This window comes from Aptenodytes patagonicus, chromosome 10, assembly GCF_965638725.1.
Source record: "Aptenodytes patagonicus chromosome 10, bAptPat1.pri.cur, whole genome shotgun sequence".
Lineage (NCBI taxonomy): Eukaryota > Metazoa > Chordata > Aves > Sphenisciformes > Spheniscidae > Aptenodytes > Aptenodytes patagonicus.
In genome coordinates, this window is record NC_134958.1 from 4,903,534 (window position 1) to 4,930,986 (window position 27,453).

The 27,453-nt window shown below is 35.7% G+C and overlaps 1 protein-coding gene across 4 annotated transcripts in view; it reads left to right on the top strand.

Annotated features, from left to right (window-relative positions):
• EFL1 (elongation factor like GTPase 1) overlaps positions 1–27,453 on the top strand; it is a 103,236-nt gene that overhangs the window by 41,835 nt on the left and 33,948 nt on the right. For all 4 annotated transcript variants that reach the window (XM_076347893.1, XM_076347891.1, XM_076347894.1 and 1 more), the window contains exons 16-18: positions 13,375–13,506; positions 16,028–16,175; positions 22,677–23,680. In XM_076347893.1, the coding sequence (XP_076204008.1) occupies positions 13,375–13,506; positions 16,028–16,175; positions 22,677–23,680 (1,284 nt within the window). The remainder of the gene's footprint in view (positions 1–13,374; positions 13,507–16,027; positions 16,176–22,676; positions 23,681–27,453) is intronic.

Consider the following 27,453-nt stretch of genomic DNA (forward strand, 5'->3'; position numbering starts at 1 on the left):
TGTTGACTTGAATGTAGACAGACCTGAGCCGAGACACTGTGCTGGTGGGGAAATAGAAAAACCACACTTGGAATGTATAAATTATACAGTTGTTTAAGTTAATGTACGGGGGATAAGTCAGTTTATCTGTTACTGTCATTTTAAGCTTCATTGGCTAAAGTATTGTCATTGCCAACTTTGATAGAAGTCTGTTTTGGTGACTAATTGGATTTCTGAAATACAGTATTGAGCAACAAATATTCATTTAAATACTTGGTGTTTTCCAAGTGTCATATGTTAAGATTTGTACAAGTCATGCTTTGTGCAATATTAAAGGATTGAGTCAACCATTGTGAGTTGCATGACTGTGAACCCGTTAATCTAAATGAAAATGCAAACCTGCCGGTAGTTCTTGTTACATCAGTTGTTGCACGGACACATCAGCAAAGACATTCAAACTGATTCCCCCCTCTTTAGTCTGCTGGAGCTGTTGAGGGCAAGAAAGTTGAAAGCACACGTGATGAATTCTGAAGACAGCCTACATGGTTCATTGATGCAAAGAGCTGTGTGTTGAGAAGCTTTCAAAACGGGACCTAAAATGTATGGAATCCTGATGGTTACATTTTTTTGAGCTTTTCCACAACAGCCTAATTGTTTTGTGACATGTTCAAAAAGCAAGTTCTCTGAGCAGTGGTACTAACAAAGCCTGGATTCCTGTGGACTGGTGTCCTTAAGATCCTCAGCTTCCCTCTAAGCTACGCCTAGCCTGCAGTTGTGCGTGTCCCAGTTGGCCAGCCAGAACGCGCATGCTGGTCTCCAGGCAGCTGCTTCCAAGCGGGATATATAATGATCGTGTTTTGCCTGCCCTTGTTTCAGTGAGCTCACCAATTTTGGTCTCCCTTCAGTACTTAGCCATTGATTTTACATAACTTGTGGAAACTTAATTACATCTGAACCCTCTCCTCTCTCTCACTGGTAAACTTAGTGGAAGTTGACAACATGTTTAAAAGTTGTTGAGGGGAGACTGTGTGATTACAGGAGTTGCGTTTACTTTGGAAATGAGACTAAAAACATACTCCATTTTTAACAGATTCTTTTGTGTACATAATCCCATCAGGAAGTATGACATACTGTGTTGGAAGCATTGCTTCTCAACCAAAAAAAGTCTTTTTTTGTGATCAGACATTTTTAGCAGAAAAGCTTTTCATTTTTAGCAGAAAAGCTTTTCATTTTTAGTAGAAAAGGTTCATCTACCCAGAACTCTTCCAATGCATTTAAAGCCGATACCTACCAATGGCAAATGGCCGTGCTTCTTTTGTTCAGAAAAGCAGCTGATGTTCTGTGTTTTAAGGTTTTGCTTTGTCTTGAAGCAGCAAGAAGCAAACTGCTGCTGTTTGTGGGTGATACATGATACCGCATCTGCGGACTCTTCTGTTTAGTCAGCAAAATGTTAACCAGACTGATCTAGTTTCTGAGGGGGTAGTGGTGGGGCATGGAGACAAATTAACTTGTTTCAGGACCATGAGGTGTTAGCTCCACTTTCAACATGGATGGGAGGGGAAAAAGCTCTCTTAACTAGTTTTATAAGGTGCTGATTGTTAAACCTATACTTCTGGTTGGTTTCATCATGCCATAGGAGTTTCACTGTGATTAATACCTTGATTTGCTTTTTCTTGGACAACATGTCAGAAGCAGTGTCACTTAGAGATGTATTAATGCTTTCTTAGTTGCGGGAGTGAAAATTGGGTGACAAGGAAAATTGCCTTTTTATTAGGTTAGTTTTACTCTGTTTATTTAGTATCCTGAATTGGCTCACCCAGAGCCTGACAAATGCTAGTGCTGCTGCTGGGAAGCCAGAAGTGGGGGCAAGCTTGCTCTTTTTGATGGCAACTGGCTGCTAGATTATCCTAGCTGTATTTGAGACGGTGTTCTTAGACTACCTTTTGGGGTGGGGTCTCTTTTCCTTTTATCCTCTAACGCAAATGAAGCACTCAGTGACTGGTGTTATTATTGTTGAAAAGGAAATTAAACACTAAGGGTTTTCCAGATGTGGAGATGTTAAGGCTCCAAGCTCCCTTCCTGGTACCTTTTGTCAGTATGAGGCTCATGCCTGTTTTTAACAAACAAAGAGAGCAATGTTGGGGATGTTATCATTGCAGGTAGACTGGTGGGATGTAAATAAAATTAAATCTTAGAAGTTACTTTTTTTGCGAGGGGACATTAAAAATCAAGATTAGTTCTATTTAATTTCTTTTCTCCATTTTGAAATAGAGGAACATTTTAAAGCCCAATTCAATTATGTGGTCTTCTGCACTAGTCTTAAGAATTTCATATCTTAGGAATGATCTGTATATTTTTTTTTCCATTTTCTTCTTGACCTAGAGCGAATAAAAGGTTATATTTTGCAATATTTTAGGAAGTCAAAGTTATATGGACTACGAATTACAGTAATAACTCTCAATGATACATGAACTGAAGTAATCAGAAATTAGGGGGGAAATGGCAGTCTTTTTTCCTTTCCTTTGGGGGAAAAAGGTTGGGGGGATAAGGAGTAGCAGTCTTATTTTTTAGGGGTTTTTTTATGTTTTAAATAGACATGATTTTGGTATGCTTAGTTTACACAGATGCAGATTGCCAGAAGTACTTAACGTGAAGCCGACTTGTAAAATTCATGATTTAAATACAGTTTTTATTTTGTGGAAAAATAAGAAATTTTTTTTATCGCTGTGACAAAAACCTATTTTAACCAGAATAATGAAGGTCTAGCAGAACATTTTCTCCAGAATTTTATTATTTTGTATTTCTTAGGTACTTTTGTCAATGATTAATGTGTGTGTTTTGAAATAACTTTCTGGAATTCCATCTTTACTTTTCACTAAAAATTTGTCACTATTCTAGCTAAATTTTATTTGATGTGTTTGGAGCATATCTCCACCTTTCAATCTGAGATCAGTATTAGTGGCTCAGTCATAGGTTTTCGTGTGGCAGTAACTTCTGTATTTTTTTTTTTATTTGAATGCATTTTCTGTTTATTTTGGTATTTATTTTGCTATTAAATTGGAGCGCATGATAAATAACTCATTATCAGTAACTTCCTAAGCTGCTGATTTAACAAGTGTATTTAAGGCATTCCCTGTTCCCTCTCATGCCATCTGTTTGTACACCCATTTTGTCAAATAGTCCTAATCTGAGGCATTGGAAAGGTGTTTTCTTTTGTTAGAATCTTTCTTCTAATTAATTATTCCCCAAAATATTATTGCTTGTAACTACAGATGAGCTATTTAAAGGTTTCTTTTAGCTTGAAGTAAAATTTTATGTTATTCTTTACCTTTCTTGAAAGTTATTGTATTTAAAACAAACATCAACTTCTGCATAATGTAGACTGAAATGATCCATTATTCATGGTACTTTTCAAGCCATATTTCCCAAGGCAACAAAATAAGCAAGCAGAAATCACTTATAGGCAGATGTAATGCGGGGTAGGGGGGTTGCCTTTAAAGGAGAGCATTAGGCATTGGGTCAGGTCTTGGAAAATTGAATTTTAATTAGTTACTTGCATGTCTTACAAGTTAACAGGATAAATGGTCAATGACTCAGTAGGGCATTTCCCACAGGATATTGTACACATTTGGTAATTGGTATGCTGCTTCTACTTGTGATGTCTGAAATATCCTAGTAACTGATTAGTCTGTCTTTGCATTTACCTGATGTATTGAATGATAAAGGCCTCATATTCTTTTTTTAACTTGTGAAATGTAAATCAAGTATATTGGGATTCTACACTTAAAAAAATTTCTAAAATCAGCACAAGGATGGACAGAATTTAATGAGCTTTTAAACTAACTACCATTGTCTTTTGTAATTGGCACTTCTAGTAGTAGATTCTAAATTCCCCATGTACCTAGGATATGTGATGCAGAACGTGTAGCAATATGTTCATGTAGCTTTTTCTAGGCAAACATGACAAAACCTCCAAGACTTCTACAGATTAAAATGAATTCCTTGCAAGATCAGTGCCTGAAGGCCTCATTAATTTTAACACCACTTATAATTGATTCTGGGAAGTAACAGATGTTACTTATGTTTTATAATCTTCAATTTAAGAAAACAGTATATACATGAAGTCTGCCCATTTTCAGGACACACTGCTAAAACTGAATAAAACCTAAAATGGCATTTTCTCTTAATGGTCGGTTGGTTGTTAGACTATGCTATAGCTAGTCTGATTTATGAAGAAATCATTTGATGTTATTGATCTATTAGCTGAGATTAGTTATTTTGCTCTGTTGTGGGAAGTATTTGGTCAAGAAATTAGAAGAATTCAGTTTGCTATTGTGCTCAAAACCCTAATAACTTTAGATCTTCACTCACTTGGCATCTTGCCTCAAGTACTCTCATAAAAATATTAAAATATTGTGTGGGGTTTTATGTCTTCCCAGTGTCTATTTAAAAATAAATATTGGACTTCACTACATTTTTAAATAGAAAGGTTTTGCCTCCATCTCCTTTCCTCTAATGTTAAACACTTTTCATGCTCAATCTGATAGAGCACAATTGATTCAATGCTTCCCCTCTCAGCCTCGGGCTGCTGCCTCCCCCTTCCCTGCTTTCTGAAGTTCTATATACATTTCAATGTAGGCGAAATATTTTAAAAACATTTTAATAGAGTAAAGTGAGAAGTGATTGTTTTGATTAGTACTTCCGATATATAATCTATTCGTGTTACAGACCTAAGAAAACAGGATCCTATTTTAATAGATTTCCAGGACCGAGCATGTGTGCATAGCTGTTATTAATGGTAGTCCTGCAAAAGAGGAGAGTTAGGATTGCTCTACCTTTTTCCAATGTAACTACTATGATATATTCAGTGAGCCAGAGAGGTTTATTTTAAAATATTTTGAGTTTTCTCCTCTATAACATCCAAAATATAAGCAATATAAACTGTGTCTTTGCTAGAGGACTGCTGGAACATAGAGATTTGTCTTTTTCTTCTGCTACTTTGAGGATGAAGAATCATAGGACTTTTAGTATGTGTTCCTTTTGCAAACTTAATTAGGTATTGATATCAAGCCTAACTAAAGCATTCTACCAAACACTTCAATGTTTTCTTGATTTTTGTTGACATTTTTTCATGGGTAAGATTTATTATCAATTTATAATTATGCACAAAACAGCTTTATGAAGGGTCAGTTGCCTCATCTTTTTCTATCTTCTACGAGGCAGATGTCAACATTATAGCTGAAGTCTTGGAGAGTTTCAATATAGGAATTACAAATGAAAGAACTTTTTTCTTTCTTGTTAAATACTTTTCTCATTGAACCAGTAGAAATCATCAGTAGATGACTAGCATGTGTTTATCTGTGGGACAAAGTAGGGAGGCTTCCTAGAAATATCCAGAGCTACACCTGTGAGACATTTCTCATCTCCCAAAAATATATATTCTCTTTAGAGACCGTAGTTGATGCTCTGTTGTCTGGAAGGCTTTCTTCTTCCTTAGAGGATTGCTGGGCAAAATTTTTTCAATTGCATAGGATGTTCTATATGAATTCAGATGATCTGTTTTCCAGTACAATATGCAATTTCATGGACTTATTTACAAAAGCACATTTACTATTAATAATAAAAAAACCCAACAAATCAGCATTTCAAAGGACTTTTAGATTATCAAAGTAAATATGTTGAAATAACCATTCCCAAATTCCATTTGTTTGGGACAACAACCGTGCTGAACTGCCTCTGAAGTTCTGGTTGTCATTTTAAAAAAAATTAAGTACATTCAGATGTGTTTCTGTCAGGTCAAATTAAAATCGTTTATTCGAAGTAATTATAAATCTAAAATTTGATTTGTGTTTCAGAAACCCTTGAGGAGTTATGTATGGTGCTAAATGCTTTCCACATGCAGTAATGGAAGTATTAATTTGATGTACAGGCTAACTGAAGTGAGTTCCAGTGCCTATGTGGTCACATTGTACAAAGATCTGTCCACATATTTACTGTTGTTCTGTATCGCTGCTTTCAAGTCATGTCAAGTTGAGCTGGTGTATGGAAAGGAATTATAATGTGTGGGCTCAGGCAAAATATATTACATGTATACTGCTGAGTAGAAGTACAAACATTTTTATAAATCCACAAAAGGTACTGTTTAGTGCCTTTATCAAGAACACTTTACAGTTAAAAGAGTAAAGTAACTTAAATTGGAGTAAAGATTTTTTTTACTTTTTTTTTTTTTTGGAGAAGCTAGGAGTGCATTGATTTCATAATACGTAAAGAAGAATGGGGGCGGGTTACGGATCTAAGTATGAACTTTCTTTCTAAGTTTCTGTGCTAAAATGAAGTTTAACCATAAATATTTAAAAATCAGGCTCATTTATGTTAGTTTTGAGCTCCAAAAATTAGCATGGCATGACAAATGAAATAATTTTGTAGCATAAGAAAAATATCATTATCTTAAATACTTTAATCTTCTTTCTTTATTTGCCTCATTAAGCAACTTAAGGAAATCAATATTTAATTTTGACTACACCTATTTGTAAATCCAGAAGTCAGATTTGGAATTGTTAACTGGTTTTGGTTTAAGTCTGTTTACTTTAAGGTAAATTTGTATTTTAGCAAACAAATTCCTGACTCGGCTTTGGTGTCTGCTTTTTCACTAAGACTGAGTGCAGGTAGATCTCTATCCATTCACCTTATCATTTTAAAGATGTTACTGTTTAATGTAAAGTTTTTTTTATCGTGTCCTTGAAAATGTTCTTAGTCTAGTCTGAGAAGAGTATAGGAAAGTCCATAATTACAATTGTCAACTCAATCAACAGTTAGGAAACGTATGTTATCATGCAATCTAAGTACTTAATCAAATATATGGTATTTTTTTCCAAAGAATCTCAGCAGAAGATAAATGATGCTTGTTTACTCATTATATATGTTTGCAATCCTCTGCAAAACTATAATCGTGCAATAGGAGATTTTAGTGGAAAATGCTGTTAGATCATGTTATTGCTTTCCTTGCAGTTCTTCTAAAAGCAGACAGTTTTGTTCTTTGAACTTCTAGTCTTTTTCCTAAAAGAACTCAATGGGGTGCCCTAGCACTTTTTCATCTTTTACTACTCGATGATTCAGTAGTAAAGCATTGAGGTGCTTGTGTCAAAAGTCACTTACTGCATTTAATGTCCTATCACATGATTGTGTCCCTTGGGGAGAGGGAATTTTGTTACAACAGTGTTAATAATACGGCTGACTTTACTCTCATCTAATCAGAAAGTTATGCTGAATTTGCCCTCAAACTGCTGTGAACCTAAAAGTAAAGTTCTACAATAAAAGTATAACTGAACACCTTTGTATTGAGGAACTGAATTCACGTTTCTGCTGCTTAATCTCTAGCGTGTATTTAGGTAGAACTTGTTTCTTTGAAACTCGTGAAGAAACTGGGACAGAGGCTTCTACAGTCTGTTGGATACTGGTGATTTTTAGAGAGCTCAAAAAAAACACATTGGGAAAGAGGAAATGAAATACAAAAGAAAATGTTGAATTAACTTTTTCTGTAAAATGATAGGAAAGTACTGAGAACAGCTGAAATCATGCACATACTTCACAATATTCTGTTTTCCATACAAGCAATTTCACTTGCCTCAGAATCAAGTAAGAACAATTGAGGGGGAATTGCACAATTACAGATGAGAAGAGGAGGCTCACCGGCAATCTGTGCTAACATGTGGTCTGTATTATGGACAAAAGTTGATGAAATCTCAACTAGAATGTGGTCTGTGTCTTGATTTACATTCCCTTCCTTTCCAGAAACAGTTTCTAATATAGAAAGGTCAAGTTCTGCCCTCAGATGTCTCTATGCAGTGCCCATGAGACTCAAGGGAAACATGCTTAAGAACTGAGGCGATAAATGTATAATACAAGGTATTCTTAAGCCATAGTAGCTACTTGTCCAAAGTCGCTAGTTATCATCATTTAATCCCAGTAATTTGTAAAACATTTTAAGATTCCTCAAATATAAAAGGCATACTATTGTAACCAAGTTTAATTCTACCAAAAGCCAGTTTCCCCTTGCAAAATCCCTCCTCTTTTTTTTTTTTTTTTTTTTTTTAATTAGGGATAGTAATGGAAGGATGGAGGCTGATACTGAAAGTGTATGTAGAAACAGTGAACCAGTATTAGTCACCCTAATAGGTAACGGTGTGCTAATGGTATAATCTTTTCTAGGCTTATGCTAGATATTCGGAAAAGGAGAATTCTGTGGATAAATTTGAAGGAGAATGATGACTGATATGGAGTTATTTTCATTAATTTTTTTTATTATTATAATATCATTTGGCAAATATATTTTGCCTTTCTGTTTGTTTTAGTTGGCTTTTAGCCTATTTACTTTAAGGAGAAACTGGAAACATCTAAGAGCCAATCATATTTTTAAGGTGGATCTGTAAATTTATTTTCTTATATGTGGTTTTTTAAAGCACCTTTTAAAAATAGTTATTTTCAAATGTCTCTCACTAGGGAGGAAAAAAAAGTATTTGTATTACTGCCCAAAGAAAATTACTGAGGTCAGTCTGTTTGTACTCCCTTTGAAACAAAAGGCACATGCTCGTTTTAAGATTTCGGATTGTGTAGATTTACAGAAGTTTGCATCACACCTCCTTTTACATGAATTACCAATGAGCTTGCATGGTCTTTCTTCACTGATACATAGTGCAGTGCGTGGAGCGTTTAAACAGGGAGACTTTCAATATCATAAAGTCTTAATCTTTCTAAACAAACAATGTTGATGATAAATGATATATTTCAGTGGAGACAGAGCCTTACTGGGAAGATTAACGTTAGCTTTTTGCTTTACTTAGTTCCTTACCGTGTTAGTCCAAAGCTTGACATGTCTCCATTCCAAAGCAGCCAAGGATTCTTAAGTGGTGATATCATCAGCGGGAGAAGATAGAGATCCACTGAACTAATGTGCTGAGGCTAGTAACAATGTGGCAGAAGTTAAAATTTAAACAGCTTTCATTCTTCTTTGTTTGATTTTTACACTGCAAACTAAATTATTTCCTTATCTAATTGAAAAAGTTATGCATGGCGGTGGTGTCTGCTTCATTTTTTGCATCTTGAAAGAACATTAAATGCTAAATCTTTCTACATCAAAGGAAACTAATTACACATATCTTGAAATTGATCTATTATGTGTTCAGATCTTTATAGCTGAATTCAGCTGGAAGAGTGTACTTTATCTTTAAAGGGTGCATAATTAGTGTCTAAGGTGTAGTGGTTACCAGCAAGACACAGAAGCAAAAAGTAAATGGAGGCTTCTCTTAAACCTCCTACTCCTTTTGAAAATTTCAGTCATGACGTTCTTATCTATTTCTACCATTTAGTTTCTATCGTGGTAAAAACACTGGTGATACAAGTAGGTATATACTTGATTTAGTATTCTTATCTTCTAGGGCAAGTAATAGAAAGGACTCAACAAAAGAAGGACCTTTGTAAATCTAACATTTCTGTGTAATAATTCTCCCTGATGTACACCATAATTTGGTCTACTTTTAAATGACAAACCACCAAACTCGGAAGATATTTTTTAACATTCTCTCACAGGTTTTTAATGAGTTCCTTGTCTATTAAGAGGAAGTCTTATTTTCAACCTACAGATTGGCAATGACTGTCAAAATAATAACTTTAACACTTTGAAATATGTTTATTGTTGGTCACTGTGAATAATTTGTCAGAGTAATCTGAATATAGTCTATGTAAAAAGTAAGCAACTAGTTACATTTCGATGTGGATGATACCCTTAATATATGCTAGCAAAAATCAGTTTGAGAAACAATTATGTGTGGGATTGGCTTCTTTAGGACAAGAGAGAGAATTTGTAATCTTTTTAAAATTATATCTCCACATAATACTTGAAGTCTTGCCTGTTTCTTTTAAAGATGGTATCAGGTTCGTAGAACTAATGCTAGTCTGCCTGTGTGTTTCTGTCTGAGTGTTCAGCTTTGTAAAACTACCTTTCTTTCAGTGAAGTCCTTGCCACGTAGAGACAGAGCCCTGGAGAGTGCTATTTTTCAGTGTCCGTTATTCTTCAAGTCCAGTTGAGTTCAGGCACTGTGTTTCTTTAGTGACCAGCAGTATGTGGGAATGCTTTTTCAAAACAAAAATACTATTCTGCAGTAGGAGCAGAGCATTTAGATGACGAATTTAAGAAAAAATAATCTAGCCTTATACTTGCTATCAAATCTCATATGGTATCCCTTGGTAGGCTTGACTTTTCAGCATGGGTAGCTTGCTTTGCAGTTCTTTACACTGTAATCCTCTTAATCTCAACAGGACTATGCACAAGAACAGAAGATACTTACAGTAGTAACTGTTTAGTAGATACGGCTCTTTGCCTTACATTATAAAATCTGTAAAGGTGATTTGACTCCTGACTAGGATGAAAAGGCTTTGCTACCAAGCACAATGTTAGAAGTAGTGTTACACAGTATATAGCAAAGTATGTGATATTTCTAATAAGGAGTTTTTAATAAACTCTTGTGTCTTTGAAGTGTACACACTCCCCCGAACAGTCAGAATTCAGCATTTTCTTTTGTATAGAAATTAGGTGACACGCCACAGGCAGAGTTTATAAAAAGCAGCAGTTTCCTGATCAAGTTAATACTCACGTTGAAAAATTCCTATAGACATTTTTAACTCCAGCTTCTCTTAAATAAATAAATAAAAGCAATGTACAACAACCTGCCTACTGGCGTGCATGTTTATTTGTGTGACAGACTGCACACTTTGTAGACTAGGTTGTTCTTTGAGAGATGACTATTCAAAAATACTTGCAATGCTTTTGAGAGTTTCATTCTTTAAGCTAACCTAAAACAAAAGAGCAGTAGTTTGTCTCACCTTCCTTGTGTAAGCAGTTTTTTCTTACCGTTGGTTCCTTTCTTTTTGAAAATTATTGTACTACAAAAAGAAATGTGAAGTAAAATGTGTGTGTTATAATGATGTCTTTCTTCAAGGGCTGAACAGAACAAAAGCAATCTTAAAATGGGAGGCGTATTTATAAGCTTAATTTTGAAGTGGCTTTTCTAAGTCTATTCAAGTAATTAACATATTAATACACATTTGAGATCTGTGATCTCAAGTAGTATGTGTAAATTTCAGTGGGATGAACAATAAGTAAGTTTGAGATTGATGTATCAGCATAATTAGTAGAATTCTTCCATTGACATGTCACGTGGTACTTTGGAATGAGTTGTGTTACATCTTTGTCTAATATTATTCAGAAAATACATTAGCAGTTACTTACTCATAATCATATTATGCAAAAAAGTGTCCAAGAACCTTTAATCTTTATGGATTTTTTTGCCAGCATTCATTACTAAGAATTTGTAAATTAAATAGATTCATCAGGGCTGGACACTGCTCTATGCTAGCTCACCCAGTTAAGCAATTAAAACACTCAGGCTGTAAGCCTAACAGATTTTCATGAAAACTGACAGATTTTTTTTATTTTTAGTGTATTAGTGTTGGCAGACACTAGTATAATTCATGTACTTTTACCTTCAAATGTGAAACAAAAGAGCAGAGAACTTTAAGTTTTCTTTATGGTGGTAAGAGTACTGTAATGTGTGTCAAGAAAAGAGTGCGTCTATCTGAAGTGAGATTTGGTAACTTGATTTCTCTGGTTCACATTACACTGTGAAAAGAAGCTGTTCACCTCCCACTCTAAATAATTTTCCTTTTACCAGCTGGAGAAGATCAGAATAAAATGGACCCATCCCTTTTCTCAGTCCCTGGTGGTGATGATGATCCAGCATTTGTTTTTCATTCAAACCACATGTTGAATAAGTGAAAAAGAGGAAATACATGCTGGTCATAGGTCAGGTGCAACACAGAGTTTATACAGATTTATTTTCTTTGTAGCATCTGCTATCCTGCATTTAAAGCCGTTGAATGTTGCTCTGCTTCCAGTTATTTTGAGGCAGGTTTTCTTAAATAGTGACATTTCGGGTTTTGGCATAGCCTAGTGGCCAGACATTCAGCCTTCAGAGCTGTAGAAACAGCCTGATTCTGCAGATGATAACTCTGCAGCAGACTGCCTCTTCAGAATTTAAACTCCCTCATGATCTCATAGGGTGGAAGCTGACCCTCTTTGTTTCTGGCCTCAAATAAAGAAGACTAAGCCAAAAAAGAACCTGGAAAAGTATTAGGGTGATAATGGGGAGCTGGGGTTTAGAACTTCTCTGCTTATCGCTCCTCGGGCATGTAGGAGAGAAGGAGGAGGAAGGAGCACAAATACACAGCAATCTACAGATGCAAATTTAATTTTTAAGCAGGTATAGATTATGAGCTAAAGGTTTTTGTTTTCTTGTAATAAGCTATGTGTACATTTAATTTATACTCCATTAGAAGTACTGTAATGCTTGTTGTTTATGATTTAGGGAGAACCAGGAAAACTGACTGTATGTATCAGTATCAGCTTTATTTGTTGTCTTTATTACTCAACCGCTCCTGGTAGTGTTTTTATAGCTCTGACTAAATTATGAATGATGTCCTGTTGGTTAGGAATTTGAAAGCAGTAATTTGAAATTGTCTTAAATGTGCCAGCTAGCCAGCCAAGACTAAATATGCATTTACAGCAGCTATTTTGCAGATTTATAGCTAATGTTGTTTTCTATATTTTTTCTTATCACTACAGTTTAAGCTCAGTTTTCTCCAACTTGCCAGCATTAGAAAATATAATAGGATTAGAATTAATAGCTTGCTATATGATAAACTAAATTTTACAAGATTCAAGTTGCAGAAAAGGGAAATCCCAGATGGGCATGGGGTGTAGGAAGGGGAAAAAAAAAAGCATTCTTCACAATACGAGTAATTAAGCACTGGAGGAGCTTACCAACAGAGGCTGTAGAGTCTCCATCATTAAAGGTTTTTAAAATTTGACTGGACAAGGCCCTGAGCAACTTGATGTAACTTTGAAGTTAGCCCTGCTTTGAGCTGGAGGTTGGACTAAATGACCTTTGGAGGGCTCTTGCAATCTAAATTTTTCTAAAATTAAACCACCAAAAATAAGTCTGAGCTGTACAAAGGATTGGACATATTAGAAGGGGAAAAAGTCCTCATGTCCTTTCTGTTCTTCAGAGTTATAAACATGCCTTTTTAAGATACAGAGGGAATGCAATGGGAACTGTGAGACTATCAAATGTCACACCAGAGACGAGTACCCAGATTATGTACAAATATTTTAAGATACTTTATATAAACAGTGAGGAATTTTTGAGTCTGATTTTTGTAATTAGAATAATTTCAGCTTTTTTTAGCTTGATGATCATGTCTTTAGTCTCATTTAATGTGACCGTGGGTGATTTTTTTGTTGTTTTGCTTCCCCCCCCCCCCCCCCCCCCCCATTTCTATTAGGAATAGGAGGCCTGCAAGATTTTGTGCTAAAGTCTGCAACGCTGTCAACATCACCAGCTTGTCCACCATTTACACCTCTCAACTTTGAAGCTACACCAATTGTGCGGGTAGCTGTTGAACCAAAACATCCAAGTAAGTTTAAAGGAGAATGGGGATGGTAATGCGAATTCAATATGGTAGCAATGCAGCTTCCCACCCTTAATGATTTGCCTAGTTTATGATCTATCCAATGAATCAGAGACTGACCCAGTATAAAACGTATATATATGTTGCCTAGAGGGCCATACTTTATTGTCCTTATGAATTCTTCTAGCTGGCTAGCTCATGTCTCAGTAGGTGAGGAGATACAGGAGACCTTGTTGTGCCCTTTACAGTCAGCCTTAGCTGTTCCACAAGTAAGACACTACATGATGCTAAAAGTTCAGTATTCCTTTACTTTGAAGGTAAGTATATCTTTGGGTTTTTCGCTGCTGCTGACATTCTTTTATGCTACACCGGTAAGCTCGTGGTACAGATTTGCAGTACTGCTTCTAATTGATTGCTCCTCACCCCCCGCCTCCACCCCCAACCAGAGAGTAGTATATCTCTGGCTATATTTGAATTTCAGCCCAATTTCCATTTGTTGTTGTAGCGTTAGTAGAACCAAAATAACGGGCTTTTCGTTCCGTTACAAAATACTCTAACACTAAGATTACCTGTTTTTCAGAAAGTGATTGGACAGCTTAGCAGCTATTTGTCCCACGTGTCTGAATAACACATAATCGTATATTGTACATCCTGCATTTGTTAAAGCAGTTTTGAAAGTATTGGAAATCAGTGGTTCTACTGAGTGTAGTATTAAGTTGAAAATGTTAAAGGAACGTAATTCTAGAACTACTGACCAATTTTTGGGGTAATTTTTTTTCCTTAAGGAAATGAAGCTATATCATTCTTACACTATTGCTTAATTTCTCCTCCCTGGTAACTTCTGAATCTGTGGTTTGAGCTAAATCTGTTAGAGGGACAGAAGCCTCAAAGGTAACTACACTTGCTAAAGTTTCCTGAAAATCAGCTGCTGCTTGCAATAACAGGAAAACAAGCAAAATTTGGCCATTGCAGGCTCAGCTTGAAAGCAATCAATTATCCAGTGGGCTGCATATAGTCTTGAGGTGGCCCTAGCACATTGTCTCATGGGAGTGCCCTGGATTTCCACAGCAAACCTACCTCAAAACTGCATTTGCCTATTTGGAAAAATGACTCAAATAGATCCAAATTACTCCCCTATGTGTATTTTACAGAATTACTGCATGTCTTCACATTCATGTCAAAATCTTCATGTAAGCTCTAAAAGCAAAAAAAAAAAAATCTACTCATCCCTCTCAGTGGGCTTAAATGCAGAAGACAAGGTTGAAAGTCTTTGTTCAACTATGTTGGCCATGGGAACTAACACTGTGGTTTTTCCACTTTTTGTTTATTTTTGTCTGGTTTTCAAGGATACTTTTCTATTATACCCTTACAAGCTTAGCATTAAATATCCAATATCATATTTCTTCTAATAGTCTCCGAGTGACAAGTTTAATGTCACTCTTCTTTCTGAATATGAATATGCATTCCTAGAAAGCCTGTGGGTATTCTTTACCCCTTATGTAAAATAAGAAAAGGGAATCATAATGAATTTTTTTAATTGTATTAATTATGAAAGGCTGCTGGCATGAGGTGTTTATGCATAGCTTTGATGTAATCTAGCCAAATTTGACTCAGCTGTGGTTGTTCAGTCTCCACTAACTTCAAGGCAGCTCTTTTTAAACATCTTCATTTCAGGGACAGCTGTATTTTGTTTCACTGAAAAGCTCTCACATTCCTGATTTTTCCCCTTTTCAGGTTGTAATATTATTAAAGCTTTTCAGTGGCTTCCAGCTAGTTTAAATCCTTCCTGTGCTTCATTCGCTCTTATGCCTTCTAAGTAATCTATATGGAATAATTTTTGCTTTTATTTTAGTAAAGTTAACATGTTATTATTTATGTCTTTAGAGCATTTTAAGCATTAGCAATTTACAGGTTGCTACAGTTAGGCATGAAAGGTTTCAAAGAAGTACAACTATTTACTGAAAGATGACTTTAAACAGTTGTAATAAATGGGAGGTTATCTCTCTTGATAATTTGTGAAAATGAGTGAAATCCTAAAATTTTTAAGCACTTCATATTGATAACATTCAATTTTTTTTATTGGTTGTGTGCTGTTTATGAGCTGTATCTATAGTTAATTGTATATAGGGAGCAAGATAACATAGTCATAGTCAATAGCTAGCTTGGTATATTAAACCTATTGTAAAACTATGTAAAACAAAAACTTGCAATCCATTCAAATGTGTACCATGGTTATGATTGTATAATGTGAATTTATAACCAGTACATAAATTCTTGGTGACAAATTATGAGTATAGCTTATGTCTTCAGTTGCTGCTCTTAAACCATACCACTCTGTGACTCATAAACAGAAATTTGCCCACAGAAAGACCTCAGAATTTAGCTGAAAGTTTTTGAGTATTCCTAAATATGTATTTGTGTTTAGACTTCCATAAAAATGAGTGTTACTATTTCTCACTTTAAGTATATCCTACTTCAAGTATTCCTTCTTCAGTATTACTTTGTTAATAATACCTTATTTTGCCAGGTGATATGCCTCAGCTGGTCAAAGGAATGAAGCTTTTAAACCAAGCTGATCCATGTGTCCAAGTTTTAATCCAGGAGACAGGAGAGCATGTGCTAGTGACAGCAGGAGAAGTTCATCTTCAGCGTTGCTTGGATGACCTCAAAGAAAGGTTAGAGGGGCAAGGAGGAAGAAGTATTTTTAGTTCAGTAGGTGTCTGTTGTATTTCTTTGTCAGATGCATATCTTTAGTTTATATTCTGGTAAAACAGAAGCTTCATCCACCAACAGTTTTTACCATTGGATCGTAAATGTACCTTTTTGTAACTATAAATTTACCTGCAGTGGGCAGAAGCCACTAGCTCATCACTTTTATACATCTTATACACCTTTTGGGCACTTTCTAGAAATGATAAATTGCAATAGGTTCAGGAGTCCAATTAAGAACGTAATATACCATTTGTACAAAATAAAAACCGTGAGGGGAATCATGTCTGATAAATGAACTCTCAAAAATTAGAAAGCAACAAGACCAAAATTGTATGTGCACACTCTATCCTGTTCCTTTGCTCTTCACATCGATTTTTTTTTAAATGTTAATCTGTTCTCTTACTCATGAGCAGTATTTTCTGCAAGCATAAATGCATACATTTAGTATCTTCTAATGTTTCTTTAAATGGTAGAAGAACAGTTGTCTGAAACAGTCCTTTCCTATAACTTTGTTTACTACAAAATTTCTGATACTTCTGTCCACATGCATTTACTGTCATTTTCTTTCTAAACCGAAAAGCAAACCTGATGATGGATGGTTGAATGTCTGTCTTACTGTGCCCATATTCATTACAGTTAATGTCAGATAACAATCACTTCTTATGGAAGTTAGACTGGATCACTTGTAAAATTGGATGTATGTTTTAACGGTTATCCTTGTTACAATTTAGTGCAACACATTTTTACCACTTTTAAGAGCATAGTATTATTTATTGATACACGTCGCTTGAATGTAACGTGTTAAATAGAGCAAACTGGTTGCGCCCGTCTTCAGCTGCAGTTTGCATGGCAAGATGTATAAATGCCTTTATTATTGGCATTGGTCAAATTCTGAAAGAAAAGAAATTAATAGCTATGTGATGGGGAAATAGGATTATAGTGAGCAGTTAGTAGCAGTCCCTATATTTACATTCCTAACCTTTTCTTTTGTAAATACAATTTTGGTTTTTTTCTGAGTTGTCATCTAATTTGGCTTTTATTAAGAGAACTATAAACTGTCAGGAGTGACCACTTTGTGTCCCATACTTGTATTCCTCAAAAAAACGTAGTCAGTATTCCAAACTAGCAAAGCACATAAACACTCTGTGCTTGTAGCATCGTAAGGAGAAACAAGAAACGCCTGAGGGCACAGACCAGCAGGGCTTCCACCATTGATGCACTTGGACTTGACATATGGTGCCTTTTTTTTCACTTGGGTACCAGCTCCCAAAAGGAGTTGGGAGCAAGTGTGTTTACTAGCTCGTGCGCCTTCTAGCCGTCTCTGAGGACTTAGCGTGCCTTAGGTGCCATCCCTCACATACTAGCCCGTGGGACAAGAATTGTCCCTTCCTTCTCTCCCCAGTTTGTGGAAGGAAAAGTGAAGAATGGGATCCCTGTCTTGCACCATTCCTTGTGGATTCCACGTGCGTTCTGACGGCCGTAAACTTACTTCAGTTAATTATTAAAGTGTGAAGAGGAAAAGTTGTGGTCTGAAATGTTAGTTATATCAGCTATATTTGTGTTTCTGTACACATGTTTAGCTTGTTCTAAGTGCACGTAGTTTGGAATAGCAAATTGCGAGCTAGGGATCAAGACAGCGTATAATACCCTTAAAATGTGACCCACAAGTTTTTCCCCCAAAATATTGGGAAAGTTTATTCAAAATGCTTAAGTCACACTTGAAGTAGTGGGGCAGGATTCTGATCTTAGCATCTATCATAATTGTATCAACTGGGTTCTGAAGAGTTGATATTTTTGGAGTAACTGCAGAAACTGAGGAGGTTCTGCTGAGCTGAAACTACACTGAATTGTCTTTGTCAAGATTTTAACCAAACTTTTCCAAAGGCACATATTTAATTTTAGCTTTCCCAGTGTGTATTTAGAAAACTATGTTCAAGTGATACTGTCAAAGATGTGAAAAAACATGGAAACAAATAAAAGATCAGTCATCCATGTTTATCTAAATGATTAAATATGGATGTTCTGCTTAATTTCCCTAACTTTATTTTTATTTGTTTCTTCCTAATTGGCTCTTTTTGAATAGAGTAATAAATTGAAGCTTTTAACTTTGAACACTTTATTTTCTGGATTCTACAATAGAAATTTTTAGAACTTTCTGTCCAGAGAGCATTGTAAATACTACACGAGGGGATTAAATGACCCTGTTCAGAATGAGAAACAAAGAGAATGAAGATGGTGGTAGCAGTGTGGGGGTTTTTTATTTGCTTTTTTAGTATAATACAAGTGCGTGGAAAAACTGCAGGAGTAGATCTCCTGGTTTTGAGTCCCATGGAAATAAAGTTTACAATGACATTTGCTTTTCCTCTGCAGCTTTTTTCACTCTGCCAAATTTACCAGAACTTAGGAAATTTTGGTTAGTCTTTCTGTTGTCATTTAATGAACCCGCTCAGACCTCATGGGTGGTTAAGAAGGATACACAACTCTGAACTTTGAGTCTGTCAAATAAATGTAATAAATCATTCCTCATTTTATCTTGCCATCACTCACATCCTTTGCTATGTCTAAAGTGTTTCAGCTGACTTTAAAGCATTGCTTTATATTATGAAACTGTTATAGTGGTTATCAGACCAAAGAACAAAATTATTTCTGTGAACTTAATGCTGGTTCCCTGAATAAAGCAGTGCTTCACTTCCATTTCCTGTGTCATAACCCTCGGAGTTTTTATTCACGCTTAGTTACAAGAAAAATCCAGACACAATCCTAGCTTGCGGGTTTTTTCTGCAAGTTGCACTTTTCTTGGAGTTTAGACTAATATCTTCTAAAATAATCTGGTTTAGAGCAGTTTTTGATGCAATGAGTTATACCTCATATGAAGGCTTAGTGCAAATTTTAATAAAAGGGGGTTTTCAAATACCAGGATTACCAATCACAGAGAAACAGAGATAATGTTAATCATCACTGTTGCCAGACTTGTGAAGTATTTCGAGTAAGTTGCTTTAGAGCTCCTAGGTCCATGTAGTCCACAGTGCAAAAGACAGAGCCTTTGGTTGTTTCTCAAGGTTCAAATTATATAGATTAAAATTGATGAGTTACTTTAAGCTGTGTTTGCTTGGATATAAGTGCCTATGATTTCAGGTGGCGGCAGTTGTGGCTGTTTTACTGCAGGCAGCTATTCAGCTACTAGCTTTCAGCTGTAGGTACTACAAGAAGTGAGGCTTGATGCAGAATAGTGGCTATTCTAAAACTGATTACAGCAAAATATTTCAGCTTTAGAATGAGATAGAGCTGAAGTATGGTGTGCCTGAATGCGTTGTATTAGCCTCACAGATGTCCATGCAGGCATGTAAGTAATTCATCCTTCAAGTTATGCGTACTGGAGCATGGTTTTCCTTAATTTTGTTTTTGAATGTAAACTATAGCAGCATGAAAATCTAACTGCACCTCCTTTACGGGGATCAGTGACTTATCCTTATCCAAAAAACTAACTTTCTATTTGTATGGTAAAATAGTCCTATATAAACATTAATTAGCAGGAATGTTGTATAAATAAAGGTAAATAACATCTGGGCCTTAGAAACAGGTCATTCCAATTATGGTCTTGTTTTCTCCATGTGTTTTAAAAACTGAGCCTAATTCAGCTGGCAGTATCAAACATTATTTTTATATCTTCATACCCAAATGATAAACCAAAACCCATTCTCCATTGATCTGGTGCTAGCTTGCTATACCACAGGTTGTAATTGTAGCAGTGAGATAATAATCAGTAGAGTATAATTTTTATAGATTATATAGCTAGAAAAGGCTGTTACAAATCTTTGAAGACAAAGGATTACCATTTTACCAGTGGTAGGAACCTTTCATTTCCAAACAAGGTGTTTCCTGGGACATTTTTTCTATGAGACTATTGTTTTTCCCCTTCAGATGAGGTGAAAACCACAGGCTATTTTCCTGATCTGATGAGAAGCTTTCAACATTCCAGTATCTTCAGCTGAGTTAAATCCTGAATGTATTTGAACAAGATGGTGATTATGTGCACTTAATAAACAGCCATTTCACAGTTCTAAAAAAAACAGGGTTTTGCCATGGTGCCTTTGGCAATTTTCAGCTCCTGTGATTACAGTAAACAGATAAAATACCATACAGGATATTTTGAAGCCATGAAGTTGTACTTGAAGATAAAACAGGTGATCCTTTATGAATAAATATAGAGATGTTTATTAAATATATGAAAGAGCTAACAAATCTGGCACTTCCTAGCTGGGTGGTAAAATAACACATTGGCATACTCAAAGAAGCGAAGCTTTTACTTTTAGAGCATTTTAATCACTAGTAATTAATTTTCCTCATCTTGTGAAATACCTTTTAAAGTGTAGTGAAAGTTTTTCTGCAGAGTACTCACTTCAAGACAAATAATTAATAAATATGAACTAATCTGAAAAAAATTGCTGTTGGTTAATAGCATTGCTCCGAACAATATATCAGTTCCTTAATCATCACACTTCATCGCTGTTATAAATGTCAATACTACAATATTGTTGAAACTTCTGTCATTCTGTCTTACTTTTGTCTGCTGCACTTGTTTTTTTCTAAATATTTTTATTTCCAACACAGGTTTTCTTCACTGTGTAGGGTATTTCCCAACTTAGTTTAAAAGAAAAAAGAAAGCTTTTTAGGTTGTATCTTTCTACTCTTGACCCAAAATAATTCCTTTAAAATTGCTAGTACTCTTGCAAAGCAGCCTATAAATTAGTTAAACAGGCTCCAACTGCATTGGTAAGATTTTTTTTTCCTTTCTTTTAGCATGGGAAAAGACCAAAATCTTCACCTACTGTCTCATATCCCAGTTTACCTAGTGCTTTCTGTGGTCCTTTAAAGGCAAAGATTGAATTTACCATTTCTTAATTAATCCAAAAATAAGATTCATCCACAGCATTAAAAATTTGTTTGTTTTCTTCTGTTAGGAAATTTTACTATCTTTGAGAATCTTCCAATAGAAACTCTTCTAACAAACTGAAAAGTGTTTAATGACCTGAAATAATAGGGTTTGCTGGTATAGAAATGATGGTTTAATTTTTGTCTGTAGTTAATGGTCAATTTATTTTAATTATCTCCTGTAGTTTCTTTTGTTTATGTTTTAGTTTTGTATAAAGCTGTACTCACAAAAGTAACTTTATTAAAAAAATAATTGCCACTTAATTTTCATTGAAGCAACTGTACAACATAAAGCTACTTGGGATGTCTGAGGGAGAGGGATTATGTTTTGCTTTATAGCAGAGAAAAGGCTGCTACTAATGACAGGTCTATACATTAAATAATTATCTGGCATAATTCTCTTAATGAATGTGATACTCGGGAGTAGCTATTTCACTTGAGAATTTGTTCCCTTCCTCAAGCCAGCTTAAAGGCATTCCAGTGTAGCCAGTCATTGACTCCTGCCTTGAGAATAGTGCCTTGCATATTTACATTTGTTACAAGATCGCAATTATGAATGATCCTTTAGGTTTGCAAGGAGAATAGCAGTTAAGGCTTCCACTAGCTAATCACAATACGAAGCCACCAGGGGCTTTTTTCCCCTACATCAATCCTCCTTCTGCTTCTGTGCTGCAGTGCTAGTTTTATGCACATGGGCAGCACAGTATTGTGCACAGATTGGAATCTGCTGTGCCAGGAGTACGGAGGAAAACAGGAGTATCAGCTCTCCAAGCGCTTCTCGCTGCAGAGTACTTGATCTGAACCCACAAGGTTATAGAATCATGGCTCCACACTTTTGTAAAAAAGCCTGCTCAGCTTACCCAGTGCTCCACCTTTTCAGAGCATCTCACTCTAAGAACAGCTGTACTGGTTCAAATAGGGTGTCCCTCTTGCTCAGTATCGTATCTCCAGCAGCGTGGCCTAGAGCAGATGTCTGGGGAAGAGTAAAAACAGAGGAACTGTAATGCTTTTCTGGTCCTTAATTGTTTTCAGTTCAGGGACAGTTCAGGGCCTGTTGTGGTTTGGTTGTCGGTTAATCCTGGTCAGCCTTTCCCATGCCCTTCATGATTTTGTAGACTTCTATTGTATCCTTGAAACCTCTGAAGGCTACTTGTACTTTCATACCTTTGATCATCCTTATTCTCGTTTTCTTCTAGTTCTGTTGTATCTCGTTTGAGGGGAGAGAACAATAGCACGTAGTTTCCGAGATGTGGGTGAATCGGTGATTTACACAGAGGCACAGCAACGCTTTTTCTTTTATTTTCTTCAGTTTCTTTCCAAATATTTCTGAAGACATAAGAGGCAGTGCTTCTTTTTTGAAGTACATTATGCTTTTAAGAGTTTGAAGTGCATTATCTAGTAATCTCCGTTGCAATCAGATTTATTTATGAACATCTGTTCCATGTTAAGGCAATTGCCCTACCTCCCCCCCCCCCCCCAAGTTCAAAAGTATTGTTTTAATTTTAAAGTAATTTTTAAACTTTATTTTTTAGGTTTGCAAAGGTACAGATTAGTGTATCAGCACCTATTATACCATTCCGAGAGACAATAACAAGACCTCCAAAAGTTGATATGGTGAATGAAGAAATAGGAAAACAGCAGAAAGTTGCTGTCATACACCAAACAAAAGAGGACCAAAATAAAATTCCTGAAGGAATTCAGGTTGATTCAGATGGGCTTGTTACAATATCTACTCCAAATAAACAAGCTACTCTCAGCGTAAGAGCAATGCCGCTTCCTGAGGAGGTAACTCGACTTCTTGAAGAAAACAGTGACTTAATTAGAACTATGGAGCAACTCAACACATCTCTGAATGAAGATAAAAAAACCCATGAGATAAATAAGAAGACGCTCGATAGGATCAAGGAATTCAAACAAAAGTTGGAGCAAAATCTGCAGGGAAGAAAGTGGAGGAATGCTGTTGATCAGATCTGGTCATTTGGACCACGGAAGTGTGGGCCTAATATTTTGTTATATAATTTTGAGAACTATAAAAAGTCTGTGTGGCAGTGCCTTGGGAACGCTGTGAAAGAAGGAAGTAAATACAGAGACTTTGAGAACAGCATAGTAAGTGGATTTCAGCTGGCTACACTTTCAGGTCCCATGTGTGAAGAACCCCTCATGGGTGTTTGTTTTACAGTGGAAAAATGGGAAATGAATAAAGTTGGGGAGATGCTGTCAACTAGTAGTCAGGATCCAGGGGAATGTGGTGCCACAGAACATAAACAAAGTGAAGATACTACTCTAACAAGCAGTTGCACTGATGGACTTTACAGTGTGAATGAACACCAGGACAGCAGTCAAAGTGTTCCAAAATCACCTGAGAAAATTAGTAAACACAAGGAAGACGTTTTACTTGCGGATTGTTATGGTCCCTTCTCTGGACAACTGATTGCCACCATGAAGGAAGCTTGTCGTTATGCTTTGCAAGCAAAACCACAGAGGCTTATGGCAGCCATGTACACATGTGAAATTATGGCTACGGCAGAAGTTTTAGGTAAGACAGACAAAATAAACCTTTGTCAAGAATTTGCTTTCTGAGTTCCAAGGTGAAGTTTTATAAATTAGACTGAATCAGAAAGTATAACTTGATTAAAAGTTTTGTCAGAAGTTTTTTGTAGTTCTCCAGTAGATTTGTACAGTGGCTCTCTGATACCTGTAGTATTTATACTATTCTGAATGAAAATTTAGCATTTTTGCTTAGCTGAAACATATGCATAAATAGTAATGCTACACTTTTTTTGGAAATGCAAGATACAAAATGTTGCCTTTTTATGAAATCTTTGTAATATCAACTTCAGTAAACATGAATACCAATATTGTGCCTCATAATTAAGCGTTAGTTCCATGAAGAGATGAGGAAACCTATCCTGTTTGTAAAATGAGTGCAGAATCTTAGTTAATGCCATTTCAAGATGTTTTAAGTTAATATAATAATATAGGAGTAAAATCAGGAAAAAGAGAGAATCTTAAAATAATGTTATATTGTTACAGTCCAGTTGGTAGATTTTTTTTTAATTTATTTTTTTCTTAGTAGCATCTGCATCCTTCTGGTATGCAAGTTGCTCACTTTGCAAACCCAGTGCATACCAAATGTGTGTCACTTATATTACCTTACTACTTACACCTACTTAACCTTGTTTTTATGACCTACTTACAATACCTCTTTACTTACCCTAACATTTGTTCTTGGAGTTTTCCGTGGGAGTTGCTTGCATGTTGAATCTGACCCAATGCACCAAGATCATCTTTAAAACTAACTTCCATTGCATTTAAGCTATCAGCGAATTTACTTTGACTATACTACTTATGACAGAAATCACAGTATATCCCACATACAATAATTAAAGATTTGGTTATTTGTTGTAAAAATCTCAGCTGTTTTGCGCACAAGTGTAGTGATAGCAGTTATACAAAACAAATGGGTCTGAAGAGCAAAATTTACAACTGTATGTAGTGAAAAGAAATGCATTTGAATGAGCAATTGTTTTGTACAGATGCATGATCCTGTTCTCTTCTGGAAGTACTCTTTAGTAGGCCTGGTAAAAGGTGTCCTGCGGTAAGCTTATTAGCACATTACCTTAAACTACAACTTACTATGACATAGAACTTCTGCATTTTAAACTCTTTATTAACTTTAAAATTATTTTTTTAACATGTAAGAATGCCTATCAAAATTAGACATTGTAATGTTACACATTACTGTTCCAGGAGCACATGAGCACAATACTTCTGAATCTCTATGTCAAACTATAAGCAAGATACCAATTTTCAAACCACAAAAACACTGTCTAAATTGCTGGTTTCAAAAATGCCCACTACCAAAAAAGCATGATTGTTTATAGTGATGTAATTAACATGCATTGGCTCATCAGTTGTGCCATAAAACCAAATGGAAACATGGCTTTCTAATGCACATATATATATTTAATGAGTGTAATTTAGGACTCAGACATGCAAGCAAATTAGTCCAGTCTAATGAATGTGAGTTGTGTGGTAATAACCATGGACATGCACTTAGTTGATTACAAATTCATGGGTTTAATTTTTATTATGGAAGTTTAAGCTAATAAAATTTATCATCATTAGGGGAAGTGAAGAGTATGCATGCTATCCAGTAAGACTTGGCAGTTGACACATGATAAACAACTGGCTTCTGTAACTTTAATTCTTTCAGTTGGTCTTCCATATATTGATACCCAGTTGAGTTTAATATGCCTTCATATTATCTGATTGTTTCTAAGATGTTAGCTTCTGAGGAAGCTAGTTCTTTTATGTTAGTTGTCTCAGTATATAAAGCTTTTTCCATCAGACTTTTCTGACAATGAAAATGAACTGAACTGGAGCTGAGGAGCATGGAGAGAGGAACGCAAAAATGTGTTGCAAGCTTATACATGTCCAGTGTAACGGGCCTTGAGTTTAGACTTGGGTCCCGCGTACACCCGATGTTTCCCAGTAGGTTAGACTTTGACATCTCATTCCTACAGTTAGTTCACTAGAAGAATCCATTTTTACACACTCCTGCTTTATGGAAGTTCTGTGTAAACTCCCAAAAGCTGAAGAATGTTCTGAACTAGTATCACATGTTTAATTATTATTAGCTTTTGCCTGTTGATATTCCTACCTTTTGAGCTCTTCTTCCCTTCTCTCTTTTGTGTTCTGGAGACTGAAAGCTAGACTGTCTTTTCATTTTGCTGATGTCAGTGAAACTTAGTTGGGAAAGGACTTTACCAGACTCTGTTGTAGCTTTTGTTTTTGGATTTTGATAGCAATTGTTATGGCTTTATTTTTTTTTTTAAATAAAGTTATTAAAATTTCAGATCACAGCATTTTAGGGGGCAAGTCACATCAATTCATGGTGTTGTCCTTGGCTCAGTTGTGTAAGTGAAAACATGCAGAATCCAAAACAGAGGAGCAGCTCCTCCTTCCCTGTTTGCTAAGTTTATGGTGACCCCTAGGCTCTTGCAAATGGTGATCCTGTTGTCCTTCCACAGTATTTCTTTCCAGTATGAAGCTTCATTTTTTTTAGTGTGCAGGGAATACTGAAATTGTTTAGCATTTTCACTTGATGTACTGAAGTATCCTTCAGTAAAGTGGTGAACAGGACTTAAATATTTTAAGGAGCTGGACTTAATAAGTCTTTAAAGTGAGCCTGTTACGCACAGACTTATTCTGTATGTTGCAGCACCTTGAAGCTGTTTTTGAAGTAGTATCGTATTTTCAAAATGTTTTAACTATTTTGAATAGCAAGATCTTACAGTATTTCTTGGTGATTGATGCTGCTAAATCCATTCAACTAATTAGTGTAGAGGTAGAACCGGTATTTCTTCAGTATACTGCAGTCTGCCCATAGTGGTAAAGCTGAAGACCTTATATAACTTCTTTGTGATAGCATTAACCGAGACAGTACTCCAGGCTGCTTGGATGAAATACATGTAGCTAGAAACCATTTAGTAAGCTATAAATTGTCTTCTGGCTTTTATGTTTTCAAAGAATAATCTTCGGTGAATTACGGCCATAAAATATGTGCATCTAAAGTGCTTTGTGATAAATGTTACCTTACTTATCTCATTAATATGTGTGCAAAGTTTTCGAAGTCCTACTTAAAACAATTAGTAAAATAAATATTTTGAATTATAACATTAATAACCTATAAAGTGGTTTTGAACTTACTTGCTTTAACAAATGGCTTTAATATATACTGTGTGGTACATACACAGTATATGTACAGTGACCATGATGTGATGCTCTTTTGCAATGTGTATGTTTAAGCTTGCATTTTGAAGCAGTTACTGAATTGTGAGCTGTGCTGAGATATGATCCTTTCATATCTGAGAATTTTCTGGACTCACTGAAGTTTCCATAGTCTTGAAATTGCTTAGTTATGTTAACAAAGGCAATACGTGCGTGGCAAACTCAGTGATTTATCTTCAGAATGCCTTAATCTTTTTGTGATTTTAAATATAGAATCTTAAGTATTTCCTCAATTTCCTCATGAGCAATAAGATGACTGTTGTCCATAGTAAAGGTGAAGTTCAGTCAGAGGAACAGTGAGGAGGTCCTGGTAAGGACACGAGCAGATAAAATTACCAGTGATGGTAGAAAGAACACTTCAACATTTTATTAGAGAACGATAAACTCTGAAATGATTGGTGCTGAACTGATGCTTCGTTACCTGCATCTGACAGGAAGATTTAACTATACTAGCTGCGTGCTCGTGCTGAATTTCCTGAACAGGGACCAGATTCTGTATTTAAAGAATAAAGGCAA